Here is an 18,053-nt window from a genome sequence, read left to right as displayed (position 1 = left end):
GAAACAGAAATAGTAAAGGCCATAAACACCCTGCCCCTTGACAAGACCCCAGGTCCAGATGGACTACCAGGGGAATTTTACAAACTAGTGAAGGAGGAAGTGGTGACAACACTCACCACTCTCTACAATAAAATCATGAAGGGTGAGGAAGGGATCTCTACCCGTTTCACAGAAGCTAACATCTGTGTGATTCCCAAAGAAGGCAGAGATAATTTACTTACCCAATCCTACCGCCCAATATCCCTGTTAAATCAGGATTATAAACTACTAACCAAAATCCTGGCGGATAGACTCGCAGTGGCCCTACCCTCACTGATACACAGGGACCAGACGGGGTTTGTGAAGGGTAGATCCTCGGTGTTAAACATTCGTAAGCTCCAATTTATACTGACCCACTTCTGGAACCTTACCAGAGAGGGTGGAGACAAGAACATGGAAGCCTGCGCTTTGCTTATAGACGCGGAGAAGGCCTTTGACATGGTCCTCTGGGACCATCTTTTTAACACTCTAGATAGATTTGGTATTAAGGGCTTTTTTGCAACTACGATTAAATCCCTATACGCGAACCCCCATGCCTCAATCTTGATCAACGGAATTCCCTCGCCCCCCTTCCAATTGGGTAGGGGAACAAGACAGGGTTGTCCACTGTCGCCCCTCCTTTTCGACATTGCCATTGAACCCCTAGCAATCAAGATTAGGGCGGAGACAGAGGGACTGTGGGTGGGTAAGGTCCAGTGCCATTTGTCTCTCTTTGCAGATGACATGATCCTATACCTACAAAATCCAAAAACAAACATCCCCCACGTCATGCAAATCATACAACAGTTTAGCCAGGTCTCTGGCTACAAAATAAACACCGACAAGTCGGAGCTTGTTTGGCTGCTCCCGGGGTCACCCTGCGCTGCTTTACCATACAGCTTTAAACAAGTCACCCATTCCTTCAAATACTTAGGAATCAAGCTATCCCGAAATCCCGAGGAATGGTACCATCTAAACTATCGCCCCCTGGTAAGGGAACTCCAGGAGACATTGCTCAGATGGGGTAAACTACCGGTAGCACTACCGGGTAGGATCGCGCTCGTCAAAATGATCATATTCCCGAAACTCCTGTACCTGTTTCAGATGATACCTTACCACATTCATAAAGCAGACATACAATTACTAAACAAAGCAATGCTCTCTTTCATATGGGCAGGAAAAAAACACAAAATACATTCTTCTAGACTGATGGCAGAGATCACCTCAGGGGGCTTAGCCGTCCCCAACCTTGATGCATACTGTGAGGCAGCCCAAGTTAAATATGTACTGGACTGGTTGACAGAGAAAGCACACTTCACATTGCCAGAGCTTGAAAAGCAGGTTACGGCCCCATGGTCCTTGCAGGCACTCCCACATATGGCACCGACACACACACTCAAGATAGTTAAAAATTACCCACTTATATCCCAACCCCTCTCTGCTTGGTGGAAACTATGCAAGAGATCTCGATTCAATCCTACCTACACGAAATACCTCTCTTTGAGAGGTAACCCAGGATTCCCTGCAGGGATTGATTCCCCAGTGTTCGCCATATGGGAAGCTAAGGGGTTGACCTCCGTGTCCCATTTGATAAATGGGTTGGACATGAAGGTTAGACCTTTTCAAGAACTACAAACCCAATTTGACCTGCCCCGCACACACCATTTTGCGTATCTACAAGCGAGACACTACACCCAAGACCTACTACGACATGCAGAACTTACTGACCAAAACTTAGACGTAAATAGACTGCTACATATGACATTGCAAGGTAGTACGTCTATCTCCCCAGCTTACAGACTACACATGAAACCGACAAACGTAGCCACGATCACACATATCAGTGACACATGGACACGCACCCTGGACACTGAAATTACACCAGACGTGATACAACGCAGCATACAATATGCAAGAGGAGCAACTCTATCAGCGACTGCTAGAGAATCACACACCAGACTGTTACAAGCAGCATACATACCACCCAAAATCTTCAAAAAATGGAGACCAGAGAGAGAAGGTCACTGTAAAAAATGCAAAGCAGCAGATGCGGACTTGCCGCACTTACTATGGAACTGCCCTATGATACGGAAATTTTGGGGCATGATAACATACTGGATAAAATCCACGTTCCACATTGAAGTGATGGTCTCCCCCAAACTAGTAGTATTCTTGGAGATCCCAGCCTCAACACCTAACTCCCTAAAAAAAGTGATCACAAACATTATCCTACAAGCCAGGAAACTCATATTCAAACATTGGTTGAGTCCAGGGACCCCCACACTATCACAACTTAAGGCAAGCATGCACAAACAGGTTACATACGAAGCAGCAGACACCCTAAGAGATGTACAGTTAAGAACCAGACCGTTCATGAAAAAATGGGAACCCTACATACACACTTTACAGATTACTATGCAAACACAGCTCTTATTCCCCCTCAGAAACACTGAAGTCTTATTAGAACAACATCTGAGAGGCAAATGGGGTTTTCTATATGAAGAGAAACATGAGAGATGAGGTAGTGGACGTCTGCCCACACATTATAAAGTCTGTCTTCACGCTACTGCCCAGGGAAGAGAAAGAGACCTAACAATGATAGACTGCAAAGATCTTAACGCGATCAGCGAAGAGATGGGATTGAGCTCGGCTCTGATTATTACTGTTTTGATTATTATTACCCTTACTTAGTTATTATTAAACGCTGTACTATTTGAAAGAGTTGGGTAGGGGAGGAGGGAGGTATGGGAGGAGAAAGAGAGAGGAAAAAGGAAAAGAGGGATTTACCATGGACTATTGCAACAAAAAGACCAACTCCTGGGACACAGATTGAAACTTTCTTTTTGCTTTAAGGAAAAAGACTCTGGGCGTACCTGCAGAAAGACTGTACGTAAGAACAACACTTGCAGCAAAGTAGACCCAGTATTGCAATGTAAACATTCAATTGTAACATGTTTTTGATTTTCAATGTTCTGTGACCTATGGGAGAGATATCTCCACATGGTAACCCTCGTTTGATAAATAAAAGTTTTTTTAAAAAAAAAGGCACACAATTTTCCAAAACAGTGAAAAATGCAGCAAACTTTTCGAAATTTTTACAGTGTGTACCTAAAGCATTAGTAAGATTGCACAACTAGCAATAAAAACGATTAACCCCTTAATGCCCAAACCGGATCGATAGTAAGCCTACAAACCGGTTAAAACAACTTCAGCACCTTGCCACAGCTCTGCTGTGGCCCTACCTGCCCTTAGGAACCAGATTTGTGGGGCAAAAAGCTTCTTATAGGCCCTCAAACTGCAGCAGGACCCTCCATGTGAAACAGCCTGAAGTTCTAGTCAATCTTACTGCGCATCTGAGGCGCGAAATTAGGCCCCTCCCACCTTACTCCGGTGCTGTGAGGCCTAAAGAAACACTCCTAAGTGTTTTAATAATAGCCATGTGGGTAACAACCCCTGAAAGAAACCCAAAGGAACCTTCAAAGTGTCTCAAAAAACGATATTTCTCAATAAAAACCGTTTGCCATTAAGTAGTGTCAACCAGCATAAATTAGCCCTGTTATGTAAGCTTGCAATTCCATAATTAGTCTCTGAATACAGCTTACCCTTCCCTCATGGGGATATTAACAGTCTTTTCTAGCATTATCACAGTCTTGTCTAGAAATAAATGACTGAACATACCTCATTGCAGCCTAACCTGCAAACCGTTCCCCCCAACTGAAGTTTTCTTGTACTCCTCAGTCCTTTGTGGGAACAGCAGTGGATTTTAGTTACAACATGCTAAAATCATCTTCCTCCCTGCAGAAATCTTCATCTCTTTTCTGCTAGACAGTAAATAGTACACACCGGTACCATTTAAAATAACAAACTTTTGCTTGTAGAAAATAAAAACTACAATTCTAACACCACATTCACTTTACCCTTCCGATTGATTAGAGCCGGCAAAGAGAATGACTGGGGGGTGGAGCTAGAGGGGGAGCTATATGGACAGCTCTGCTGTGTGCTCTCTTTGCCACTTCCTGTTGGGAAGGAGAATATCCCACAAGTAAAAGGATGAATCCGTGGACTGGATACACCTTACAAGAAAAATCAAGTTTATATTAAACAAAGTCCATATGATAGAGGCAGGGAGCTCTCTCTTCATAAACCTTTAGAGTCCATCAGAATCAGATCATATAAGAGTCTTTCAAATGTCTTAAAAAATGTAAGTCCAACCATTGACATACTTTTTTCTTTTTATTGACCATAACAATATACACTGCACTAACATTATGTGCAGGTCACTGGACTAACGTATCAAATAAACACTGTATAATCCTAACTGTCCTAGAGCATCTCCAAACTAAATCTAACATTCTAAGTGAACTCAGTAAATCTGATAAGGCTGTGAGGGACCACATGTATAATTACAATTAGTAGTTATGCCAAACATTATGGTCCATTTGCCACACAATATTGAAATATTTAAAGGGACATAAAAGTGCAAAAAGAAAGTGTTTTTATTGCCGCACTATTGTTTGCTTATTACTATTTTATAGCTGCAAAGGGTTAAAACCCAGAGCAGCAATGAACTAGTGGGAGCTAGCTGAGCACATCTGGTGAGCCAATGACAAGAGGTATGTTTGTGCAGTCACGAATCAGCAGCTAACTCCCAGTAGGGCATTGCTGCTCCTCAGCCTACTTAAGTATGCTTTTTAAATAAAGACTGTAAAGAGAACAAAGTAAATGTGTTAGCATGACTATACTGAAAAGTGTATTGAAATTGCAGGCTCTATCTGAATCATGAAAGAAAAAGTTTTGTTCTCTAAGTTTAAATTCTCTCGCACCGTTCTGTAAAGTGCAAGATTATTTTTTAACACAAAACCATATTTTGAAGAACTTGGGTTAGACGAGTTGCATTATGTTCTCATTAGTTTGCCTTAAAAATAAAAACATATTTAGACAATACAAGTACATATTCCAAAATCAAAACTTATTCTAAAATCTAAACTTTTTAATTAAAAGATGTAAAACTACTTTTAGCTATATATATATATATATATAAGCTGTATTATAACATGTAAATATTGTCTAAATGACATAAGATATTGTTGTTTACACTTGGTCCCATCCCCTCTCCAAAAGGCCCCTTTTTACAGAAGCCAATATTCAATAATCCAAACTGCTTGGGACCGGAAAAGCTTTGTATTTCAGAAGAAAGGGTTTTCTACCTGTATAAAAACCATCTTCACTACACTGAGTCACATTAAATCTGCACGTAACCTCCCTCCACCCCAGATTTAAGCACTTTTTGTTGATATAAATAGTAACATCTGGACAAAAGCACACTCAGTTATTACCTCTAATTACCAGAATATCTGTCAATTTTGCTTTCTAAGTCATCGGTACAATTTTTGGCTTTACACCCTGCCCATGGTATTATCTATATGAAATGGTCTGACTACACTGTAAAGTGACAAGTCACAAGGACGTGTAACAGATAATACACAGGCAGAGCACACTGGGGTAATCCTGCACACCTTGAACTGATAAATGCCTGCCAAGCCTGGCTAGAACAGAGCTGTGATACAGCGCACACAAATTATACCAAACACAAACTAAATATATAAGGGAATAATATGAAGTAGACTTTTACTTAATAAGTATTAGATGTCATTGAGGGGGAAAAACACAACGTTTATACTTGCGCTGCATTTCAATTCTTTTCTCATTCAAAGGTGAAAAAAAAAAAAAAAAACTTGGTTTCAGCTCACTCTTAATGGTAGCTTTAAACTTAAAGGAACAGGAAACCCAGAAAGTTTTATGATTCAGATAGAGCATACACTTTTAAAACAACTTTCCACTTTATTTCTATTATCAGTTTTGCTTCATTCTCTTGGTATTGTTTATTGAAGGAGCAGAAATGCCCTACTGGGATCCAGCTGAACACATCCATACGTCTAGCTCCTTAGCCTACCGATGTATGCTTTTCAGCAAAGGATACCCATAGAACAAAGTAAATTAGATAAGACACGTAAATTGGAAAGTTGTTTAAAATATATTTCTTTGGGAGGAGGCAGAGTTTGAGACCTGTATGATTAAACTTTCTTAGTGAGTTTTGTAAATTTCTGTGTGAGCTCTAAACATGACTCAAATAAATAAATAAATAAAGCAAACTGCTATTAGTGGCTTGAAGGAATAAAGTTCAATACGACAACAGGGGCACAGGACCATTTTTTATGCAGATTTCTAATGGCATTGCATAGAGAGTATACTCTTGGCTCAACACACAAAAACATCATTCTCCATTCAGCTTTTCTAATTCTCAAATGCCAGCATTCTTTGTTTTAACATAAGAGGGTTTTGTTGGCAGAAAAAGATTTATAGGGCTCTATGTTTTTACACTTTCTTAATATCTGAAACATCACTCAACTTCCTTAATTTGCCTAATGTCAGCCAAATTCATTCAGCTGTTAAAACGGTATAATCGTCTGAAAACAGCATGTTACATGGGATGGTTGCTTTGGAGCCGACAGTCCGTAACTCTGAGTTTACTCATTTGTGGAACTCAACCTTGCATTTAATGAGACGTGTGCTATGCCTTATTTTACATCACTGACATTATATAACAATAATATATTTATAGAAAATAAACAAAGACTTTCCCATAACCCTTCCTCATCTACCTCCACCTAGTTTCATGTTGTTACAACTTGTAGCATCAAAGCTTTTTACTAAAATAGCACTGTAAAAGTTTTTAGTCCTGATCTTTTAAAGCACTAGTCAAACTTCAGCTCAATCCCTAATACACTCCTTGCCCTTTCCGTAACTATATATATAATTCATACAAATTAACGGCTGTATCGCCAGACATTAGTGAGAATACTTTGCTTTTGAAAAGAGATACAATAAAATGTAATAGCAGTGGTTATCCTTACCTGCAGTGCACTGTTTAAGAAGCAGCTATTTTGTCCTGGTTCATTAATCAGGCCTTTGCTTGGAGCTATGGATATGGAATTACGTGGAGTGAACATCTCCTGCGTGCCTCCTCGACCAGTAGAAAAATAATTTCGTGTCCAAGACATCATTGAGTGTAGTGCAAAAAATAAACAAGAGATAATACACTGAGGATTTCAGTGTCTGTATTTGAGAGTTTGGAAATCCTTTCTAAAATAAAAATTTAAAACCACTATGAAAGTCCAAAGAAAAAGAAATCAAACACAAATGTTAATTTTTTTCTAATCCTGAAGACCATGAGAGCGACATAAGTTACTGATGGAGGAGAAATAGCAACAAGTGTTGTATGAAAAGACAAATTAATGTCATTCCCTTTGATGGTGAGACTACAAAAATCCTTCAGTCAGAAGCAATCACAAGTTATCGAATAATACTGCTTGTAGTTATTTCCAGTGGTCCAAACAAATTGATGCTATTGCCCAGCAGGTTCCAAAATGAGCACAAAGTTGTCTCTTAATTCCTTCTCGGTGCTTGAACAGAAAGATGACAGAGAGCAAGTAACACAAAGAGAGAAGCAAATTAGGCAACTCCTATCAGCACTTCTCACATGACGAGTGTCCCCCTGTGGAGAGCAGAGGCATCAGGAAAATCCACTTTAACAAGTACAGGTTATGGCATGAATCTTTACAAGCTACTATTTTGTTTTAGAAATTTCTTCAAACTTAAAAATACTTTAAAGTGGTGGAAATCTTGATAATTGTATCCCAGCCTTGTTTCTTAATAACTGAAAATCTCAGGATGTTGGAGAGGAGTTTATAAGTGAGGGGGAAAAACAGAGGGTTGCGTCATTTAATTAGTATCCTGCATTGTTTAGCAGAGCTCTGCCAAAACCTCACCTCTACGCTATATACTCAGTCTTTATGAGATAGAATGACAATTCCAAACAAAATGAGGAAGACTGTCTATATGTAGAGGATAAAGAGGGGGAAAGGAAATCAGTGGAAATGGCGAAATAAAATATTTTATATATATTTTGTACAAAAACGTTTAATTTAAAAAATAAATAAATATATATAGATAGATATTTTTTTTTTCTTGTAGCTTCTAAGTTTTTGGCAATTGAATAGACGGGGTTAGTTCACTGAGATTAAAAGGTTAATATAGTGCAATTTAGCCCAGCTCTTTCTCCATAGTTCTGTAGGTATTTTAGAAGCACAGTCTTTCATTAACACCTAGTGCAGTTGACATTGTTTCTTCACAATCCAAAAAAAAGCTGGGTTTAACCCTTTTAAGGGACATCTTCCAGATGATAACAGGAACCTAAGGGGAAAAAAAGAGACTGATGACAATGGGAAATTATACATTGCACAAGTAAAACAAAATAGAAAATGTACAGTGGACACAAAGTTACATAAGTGTACAGTACTAAAAACACACTGTAGAACATTCCTACCTCTGTGGTTAACCTCTCAGATCCTGAAAGCTATTAGTAGTTTTCATGTCATAACACCGCTCCCAGGGTATTTATTTTGGCACTTGGTTTCTTTGTCAGGCGCACAAGGGGCAGCAATGAAATCCATCTACTAAGATGCCTCTAATTTTTTAATCTCTTAAATCAGTGGTCTCATATGTGGCCCTCAAGATAGTTTCATCTGGCCCCCCTTGTTTATTGGATAAACCATTAATTTGGGCTAGTGTTTTAGGAGGTGTAACTAGTTGATATGTTATATATAGGCACCCACAAGATAAATATAAAGAGAAGTGTCCAGTGTAGACTCCCACCATGCTCTGCTTGGATAAATGTCACTTTTTATGCTGTTATACAGTTTCAGAATGATCACTTCACTTGGCATTTACAAGTTAAATATAGACAACTGTGTATGGCTATTGTGGACTACAAGTCCCACCATGCAATTCTACTTGGGTAAATGTCACTTCTAGTTCTTAGTATATCCAGTTCTGGAGCCCCCATGGGAGAAGAACACTTGGCAAGTGGCCCCCAAGTACATTGAGCTTGATACCCCTGTCTTAAATGTTCAATGTAGTCTACTTTGAACTTGCTTCAGGGAAATTAAACCATTTAAAAATGTTTTTTATTTTAAAAAAAAAAAAAAAACTCAAGTTCCGGTCCTGAATAAACAAATATGTTCTTGTCATATATTCAGAGGAGTTTCCCTCTGCACCAGTAAAAAACAGAGGTCGTTGTCCTTATTAGCCAGTCAGGAATGGGAAACAATACTGCAGTATTAGGTTTCAAATTAAAGGGACACTGAACCCAAATTTTTTCTTTCGTGACTCAGATAGAGCAGCAATTTTAAGCAACTTTCTAATTTACTTTTATTATCAAATTTTCTTCATTTCTTGGTATGTTTATTTGAAAAGCAAGAATATAAGTTTAGATGCCGGCCCATTTTTGGTGAACAACCTGGGATGTGCTTGATGATTGGACAGCACCAATAAACAAGCGCTGTCCATGGTTCTGAACCAGAAATTTGCTGGTTCCTTAGCTTAGATGCCTTCTTTTTCAACTAAAGATAGCAAGAGAACGAAGAAAAATTGTTAATAGAAGTAAATTAGAAAGTTGCTTAAAATTGCATGCTCTATCTGAATCACAAAAAAACAATTTTGGGTTCAGTGTCCCTTTAACCTAACAAGTGATGGTAACCTCTCCTCTTTATAAAATCAGATACGGAATGTTAGTAATATTTTAGATTGAGTTTAATTCATCAGTTGTAATGAAGATGAGCTATAACTTACTTTTTAAGGGATATGAAACACACATTTTTTCTTTCATGATTCAGATAGAGCATGCAATTTTAAGCAACTTTCTAAATGTAGCCACCAATCAGCAAGCGTTACCCAGATTCTGAACCAAAAATGGTCCAGCTCCTAAGCTTACATTCCTGCCTTTTCAAATAAAGATACCAAGTGAACGAAGAAAAAATTGTAATAGGAGTAAATTAGAAAGTTGCTTAAAATTGCATGCTCTATCATGAAATAAAAAAATTGGGTTTTATTTCCCTTTAATATAGATATGAAATTAAAATACCCGGCACTCCACAGCCCCACTTCAAGAGTCAATTTTTCTGTGAGCTACAACAAAAGTGCCATATGGGGAGAGCGCTGATTGGACAAGTCAGACTGTTAATTCAGAGAAAAAACATAATTTATGCTTACCTGATAAATTCCTTTCTTCTGTAGTGTGATCAGTCCACGGGTCATCATTACTTCTGGGATATTAACTGCTCCCCTACAGGAAGTGCAAGAGGATTCACCCAGCAGAGCTGCATATAGCTCCTCCCCTCTACGTCACTCCCAGTCATTCGACCAAGGACCAACGAGAAAGGAAAAGCCAAGGGTGAAGTGGTGACTGGAGTATAAATTAAAAAATATTTACCTGCCTTAAAAACAGGGCGGGCCGTGGACTGATCACACTACAGAAGAAAGGAATTTATCAGGTAAGCATAAATTATGTTTTCTTCTGTTAAGTGTGATCAGTCCACGGGTCATCATTACTTCTGGGATACCAATACCAAAGCAAAAGTACACGGATGACGGGAGGGATAGGCAGACTCTTTATACAGAAGGAACCACTGCCTGAAGAACCTTTCTCCCAAAAATAGCCTCCGATGAAGCAAAGGTGTCAAATTTGTAAAATTTGGAAAAAGTATGAAGCGAAGACCAAGTTGCAGCCTTGCAAATCTGTTCAACAGAGGCCTCATTCTTGAAGGCCCAAGTGGAAGCCACAGCTCTAGTAGAATGAGCTGTAATTCTTTCAGGGGGCTGCTGTCCAGCAGTCTCATAAGCTAAACGAATTATGCTACGAAGCCAAAAAGAAAGAGAGGTAGCGGAAGCTTTTTGACCTCTCCTCTGCCCAGAGTAAATGACAAACAGAGAAGACGTTTGTCGGAATTCCTTAGTTGCCTGCAAGTAAAATTTTAGAGCCCGGACTACATCCAGGTTGTGCAGTAGACGTTCCTTCTTTGAAGAAGGATTTGGGCATAAAGAAGGAACAACAATCTCTTGATTGATATTCCTGTAGTAACTACCTTAGGTAAGAACCCAGGTTTAGTACGCAGGACTACCTTATCCGAATGAAAAATCAAATAAGGAGAATCACAATGTAAGGCTGATAATTCAGAGACTCTTCGAGCCGAGGAAATAGCCATTAAAAATAGAACTTTCCAAGATAACAACTTTATATCAATGGAATGAAGGGGTTCAAACGGAACGCCCTGTAAAACATTAAGAACAAGGTTTAAACTCCATGGTGGAGCAACAGTTTTAAACACAGGCTTAATCCTGGCCAAAGCCTGACAAAAAGCCTGGACGTCAGGAACTTCTGACAGACGTTTGTGTAACAGAATGGACAGAGCTGAGATCTGTCCCTTTAATGAACTAGCAGAAAAACCCTTTTCTAAACCTTCTTGTAGAAAAGACAATATCCTAGGAATCCTAACCTTACTCCAAGAGTAACCTTTGGATTCACACCAATGTAGGTATTTACGCCATATCTTATGGTAAATCTTTCTGGTAACAGGTTTCCTAGTCTGTATTAAGGTACTAATAACTGACTCAGAAAACACACGTCTTGATAAAATTAAGCGTTCAATTTCCAAGCAGTCAGCTTCAGAGAAGTTAGATTTTGATGTTTGAAGGGACCCTGTATCAGAAGGTCCTGTTTCAGAGGTAGAGACCAAGGCGGACAGGATGACATGTCCACCAGGTCTGCATACCAAGTCCTGCGTGGCCACGCAGGTGCTATTAGAATCACTGATGCTCTCTCTTGTTTGATTCTGGCTATCAATCGAGGAAGCAACGGGAAGGGTGGAAACACGTAAGCCATCCTGAAGTCCCAAGGTGCTGTCAGAGCATCTATCAGGACTGCTCCTGGATCCCTGGATCTGGACCCGTAACGAGGAAGCTTGGCGTTCTGTCGAGACGCCATGAGATCTATCTCTGGTTTGCCCCAACGTCGAAGTATTTGGGCAAAGACCTCCGGATGAAGTTCCCACTCCCCCGGATGAAAAGTCTGACGACTTAAGAAATCCGCCTCCCAGTTCTCCACTCCCGGGATGTGGATTGCTGACAGGTGGCAAGAGTGAGACTCTGCCCAGCGAATTATCTTTGATACTTCCATCATAGCTAGGGAGCTTCTTGTCCCTCCCTGATGGTTGATGTAAGCTACAGTCGTGATGTTGTCCGACTGAAACCTGATGAACCCCCGAGTTGTCAACTGGGGCCAAGCCAGGAGGGCATTGAGAACTGCTCTCAATTCCAGAATGTTTATTGGCAGGAGACTCTCCTCCTGACTCCATAGTCCCTGAGCCTTCAGGGAATTCCAGACGGCACCCCAACCTAGAAGGCTGGCGTCTGTTGTTACAATTGTCCAGTCTGGTCTGCTGAATGGCATCCCCCTGGACAGGTGTGGCCGAGAAAGCCACCATAGAAGAGAATTTCTGGTCTCTTGATCCAGATTCAGAGAAGGGGATAAGTCTGAGTAATCCCCATTCCACTGACCTAGCATGCACAGTTGCAGTGGTCTGAGGTGTAAGCGTGCAAAGGGTACTATGTCCATTGCCGCTACCATTAAGCCAATTACCTTGGTCTGAAAGTTCCCTCTTTTTTGGGAACCACAAACAGATTTGAGTAAAACCCCTGTCCCTGTTCCGATCGTGGAACTGGATGGATTACTCCCATTAACAAGAGCTCTTGTACGCAGCGTAGAAAAGCCTCTTTCTTTGTCTGGATTGTTGACAATCTTGACAGATGAAATCTCTCTCTTGGAGGAGAGTATTTGAAGTCCAGAAGGTATCCCTGAGATATTATCTCTAGCGCCCAGGGATCCTGAACATCTCTTGCCCAAGCCTGGGCGAAGAGAGAAAGTCTGCCCCCCACTAGATCCGATCCCGGATCGGGGGCCCTCAATTCATGCTGTTTTGGGGGCAGCAGCAGGTTTCCTAGTCTGCTTGCCCTTGTTCCAGGACTGGTTAGGTTTCCAGCCTTGTCTGTAGCGAGCAACAGCTCCTTCCTGTTTTGGTGCAGAGGAAGTTGATGCTGCTCCTGCTTTGAAATTACGAAAGGAACGAAAACTAGACTGTCTAGTCTTGGCTTTGGCTTTGTCCTGAGGCAGGGCATGGCCTTTACCTCCTGTAATGTCAGCGATAATCTCTTTCAACCCAGGCCCGAATAAGGTCTGCCCTTTGAAAGGTATATTAAGCAATTTAGACTTAGAAGTAACATCAGCTGACCAGGATTTTAGCCACAGCGCCCTGCGTGCCTGAATGGCGAATCCTGAATTCTTCGCCGTAAGTTTAGTAAGATGTACTACGGCCTCCGAAATGAATGAATTAGCTAGTTTAAGGACTCTAAGCCTGTCCGTAATGTCGTCCAGAGTAGCTGAACCAATGTTCTCTTCCAGAGACTCAATCCAGAATGCCGCTGCAGCCGTGATCGGCGCAATGCATGCAAGGGGTTGCAATATAAAACCTTGTTGAACAAACATTTTCTTAAGGTAACCCTCTAACTTTTTATCCATTGGATCTGAAAAAGCACAGCTATCCTCCACCGGGATAGTGGTACGCTTAGCTAAAGTAGAAACTGCTCCCTCCACCTTAGGGACCGTTTGCCATAAGTCCCTTGTGGTGGCGTCTATTGGAAACATTTTTCTAAATATCGGAGGGGGTGAGAACGGCACACCGGGTCTATCCCACTCCTTAGTAACAATTTCAGTAAGTCTCTTAGGTATAGGAAAAACCTCAGTACTCGTCGGTACCGCAAAATATTTATCCAACCTACACATTTTCTCTGGTATTGCAACTGTGTTACAATCATTCAGAGCCGCTAACACCTCCCCTAGTAATACACGGAGGTTTTCCAGTTTAAATTTAAAATTTGAAATATCTGAATCCAGTCTGTTTGGATCAGAACCGTCACCCACAGAATGAAGTTCTCCGTCCTCATGTTCTGCCACCTGTGACGCAGTGTCTGACATGGCCCTAATATTATCAGCGCACTCTGTTCTCACCCCAGAGTGATCACGCTTACCTTTTAGTTCTGGTAATTTAGCCAAAACTTCAGTCATAACAGTAGCCATATCCTGTAATGTGATTTGTAATGGCCGCCCAGCTGTACTCGGCGCTACAATATCACGCACCTCCCTCTGAGCGGGAGATGTAGGTACTGACACGTGAGGCGAGTTAGTCGGCATAACTCTCCCCTCGTTGTTTGGTGAAATTTGTTCAATTTGTACAGATTGATTTTTATTTAAAGTAGCATCAATACAGTTAGTACATAAATTTCTATTGGGCTCCACTTTGGCATTGCAACAAATGACACAGGTATCATCTTCTGAATCAGACATGTTTAACACACTAGCAAATAAACTTGCAACTTGGAAATACAATTCAAATAGAATAATATTAAAACGTACTGTGCCTTTAAGAAGCACAGAAGATCTATGACAGTTAAAAATTAATAAATTGAAACAGTTATAGCCTCAATCCTTGTAAACAACACAACTTTAGCAAAGGTTTAATCCCATTAGCAAAGATAACAATTTCTGAAAGCAGGAAACAAATTACAGAATAAAAGTTTTTATTTCAGTCAAACTATAATTCTCACAGCTCTGCTGAGAGAAATTACCTCCCTCAAAATAAGTTTTGAAGACCCCTGAGCTCTGTAGAGATGAACCAGATCATGCAGGGAATACGAGTTGCTGACTGAAATATTTGATGCATAGTAAAAGCGCCCCTCCCCCACACACACAGCAGTGAGGGAGAACAGAAACTGACAGAAAAAACAGATTTAAGCAACTGCCAAGTGGAAAAATGGTGCCCAAACATTTATTCACTCAGTACCTCAGCAAATGAAAACGATTTTACATTCCAGCAAAAACGTTAAACATAATCTCTAGTTATTAAACAGCTTTATGTCTTTCTTACAGTGTAATTCTAGTGAAGTACCATTCTCCCAGAATACTGAAGTGTAAAGTATACATACATGACATTATATCGGTATGGCAGGATTTTCTCATCAATTCCATTGTCAGAAAATAAAAACTGCTACATACCTCTATGCAGATTCATCTGCCCGCTGTCCCCTGATCTGAAGTTTACCTCACTCCTCAGATGGCCGAGAACAGCAATATGATCTTAACTACTCCGGCTAAAATCATAGCAAAACTCTGGTAGATTCTTCCTCAAACTCTGCCAGAGAGGTAATAACACACTCCGGTGCTATTTTAAAATAACAAACTTTTGATTGAAGATATAAAACTAAGTATAATCACCATAGTCCTCTCACACGACCTATCTAGTTGCTGGGTGCAAGAGAATGACTGGGAGTGACGTAGAGGGGAGGAGCTATATGCAGCTCTGCTGGGTGAATCCTCTTGCACTTCCTGTAGGGGAGCAGTTAATATCCCAGAAGTAATGATGACCCGTGGACTGATCACACTTAACAGAAGAAATGTACTTTTGAAGTGGGTGGTGGAGCGCGGGGTATTTGAATTTCATATCTATAATAAAAAATAAGAGCATCTTCATACAAGTGAGGAATTAAACTCCATGTAAAATATCACTAACATTCCAGATCTGTTTACCATCACTTTAATAATCTATGGAGATGGTTTGCCAAGAATTGGTGAAGTAGTCTACACTTTAGTGAATCAGCTCTATAGGATAATAGAAACTGAGCAGAATATTACCTGTCCCACTTGGATTCAATAAGTAATTGTATACTTAGTACATGGAGCCCTATATTGTGATTTTGTAATAATCTCTTTTGTTTCCCAACAGACGGACGGACAGCTTCTGAACCTGCACAGCTGTCTGCCTGCCTTCGCTATATACGGGTAGTGGATTTGTTTATCCGCTGGCCCGTATCTATCATTACACACTCATCACAATTCGCGTGACTGAAGGGGCTGTCAATCACAGAGAGAGCAAGCTCTCTGATTTTCCCTCGCCACCTCAGAGGTGGCGTAGGGTGTAAGAAGTACAAAAACAAGAGGGTGTAAGGGTGTCTGATGACTGCTGCTTCTTACATTGCGGGAAGCAGGATCGCATATGCAAACCTGCCCCGCAAGGGTTTGGGAGCAGCTTTCGCTGCTTCGTACATGGAGCCCATAGTATCACACCGGAACACAAATGAACAAATCCCGATAGCCTAATCATGTAGATTTGTTATGGTCTTGTAGGTATCAGTAAAACAATTCCTGCTTATTAGTTTAAAGGCCACTAATGCAAAATGAATAACACCTTGGGGATAAAATATAGTTGCCTAGGGTTAGATAAAACACACAGGTAGAGTCACACTTAAAAACTGCATTCTTTTCAGCTCTCAAGCAGGAGATAGTCGGTGATGCTGATCCCAAATGATTTTATGCCCTCCTGGGAAGACGTACAGCTCATGAGCAGCACCTGTGTTTAGCATCTCTGAACAGGTTACACACAGAGATATCTAGGTATCTAGTAAGCACGTAATTATATTTTATAACTAACAGAACAGAGATAGCGCACTGTTATAGCCACTGGAGTCTACGACATATCAGCAGTGAAGAAAAAATACATGTGACCTTTAAGTTCCTTTATCTCCTTTAGCCTCAAGTGGCAAATATTCCAGTGCAAGGTTTACGGACCAACACGGTTTCCACTTGTAATGCTTAGTGTTGCATGTTACCAAAATAGCCTAACTGGTGTAATATCTGTGTAATGCTAGCCCGAACTGAGCAACTTCTCAAGTATAAAATGGAAGGTATATCATGTCAATTACATATTCTGCACCACACACAACAAATCTTAGAAGCCAGGGAGCTATGGCTATGACTACCAGTGGTCTGGCTCCCAACTTCTGTGCTTCTTCTGAATACATCCCTATATAAATCATCCCCTGGCCATTAAATAACTGTATGTCAGAAGTTGCAGGATTCAGGGTGTTTCAGAGGCTTGAAATATATTCATCAAATCCTGATTTATGTATCACAGTCTGATAGAAAATGAACACATTATGTATTTTGCTTTGTACTGAAGTGCTAATTTCCTATTACTCCAGTCGTTAAGTTCTGCCTCATAGGACTCATGCGCTGACTGGCTGTAAAGATTCAGTGGAATTATAAAGAAAACTTAACTAACTTAAAGGTACACTGTACTCAAATTTCTGTCTCTCAGCTATATAAAGATAAAAACATATTTAAAATGTACTGCTTTTTTCATGCAAAATTATTTTTAAGTGAAACTAAAAAGAACTGAACAGTTTCTCACTGGCTGAATGACTTCCACTGGTTTATTTAGTACATAAATACCCACTTTAAAAAAATAAAACAGAAAAACAAACAAAACACACACACAAATCATTGATATGCATTCTAAAACATTCTATTTTCGGCAGAAAAGATTTTATTTTTTTTAAATCAGCTCTGTCTAGGATCTAGGATGTACATGTTTTTTTTTGTATAATAACCATAGTTTATCAGCTCTAGTTCTTAAGGAACCTAGATTTAAACTATTTTAAGACCATGGGGCAGAATTATCAAGCTCTGAATGGAGCTTGATGGCCCTGTTTCCGCGCGAGCCTTCAGGCTGCGGTCTGCAATCCGCAAGATCCTATACAATTGGGCTGATTGACACCCCTGCTAGCAACTAAATGGACGCAAAATCTGCAGGGTGCGGAATTGCACAAGCAGTTCACCAGAACTGCTTGTGAAATGATAAATGCTGACAGCGTATGCTGTCAGCATTCAACGATGACTGTTGGACATTATACGCTACAGCATATCATGTTGGGCAGACATTGATAAATCGTCCCCATGTGCGTGTGTGTGCGCTTATGTATATGTGGAGATTATATATATATATATATATATATATATATATATATATATATATATATATATATAGACTGCTACTCACTTCTTTATCTGTATGATCACACCAAGCATTCTTTGCCATACTAACCTAGGTATATTAACTGTTTAAAACATGGCATATATGACAATGAAATAGTCATGAACAATCACAAGCTAAAAACAACACCTGTGCGAGTCAGCGGCATAATGGCTCATTAAGGACATTTTACAGGATAGTGTCACACATGATAATTAC

General features: G+C 40.2%; 1 protein-coding gene across 1 annotated transcript in view; it reads right to left on the bottom strand.

The window, feature by feature from the left end:
* The window catches only part of USP54 (ubiquitin specific peptidase 54), a 224,399-nt gene that overhangs the window by 131,498 nt on the left and 74,848 nt on the right, over positions 1-18,053 (bottom strand). Inside the window, exon 2 of the mRNA XM_053692010.1 lies at positions 6,933-8,271. Coding sequence (XP_053547985.1) covers positions 6,933-7,082 — 150 coding nt within the window. The 5' untranslated portion in view covers positions 7,083-8,271. The remainder of the gene's footprint in view (positions 1-6,932; positions 8,272-18,053) is intronic.

This window comes from Bombina bombina, chromosome 9 (genome assembly GCF_027579735.1).
Source record: "Bombina bombina isolate aBomBom1 chromosome 9, aBomBom1.pri, whole genome shotgun sequence".
Classification (NCBI taxonomy): Eukaryota; Metazoa; Chordata; class Amphibia; order Anura; family Bombinatoridae; genus Bombina; species Bombina bombina.
This window is presented reverse-complemented; position numbering and strand designations above follow the sequence as displayed.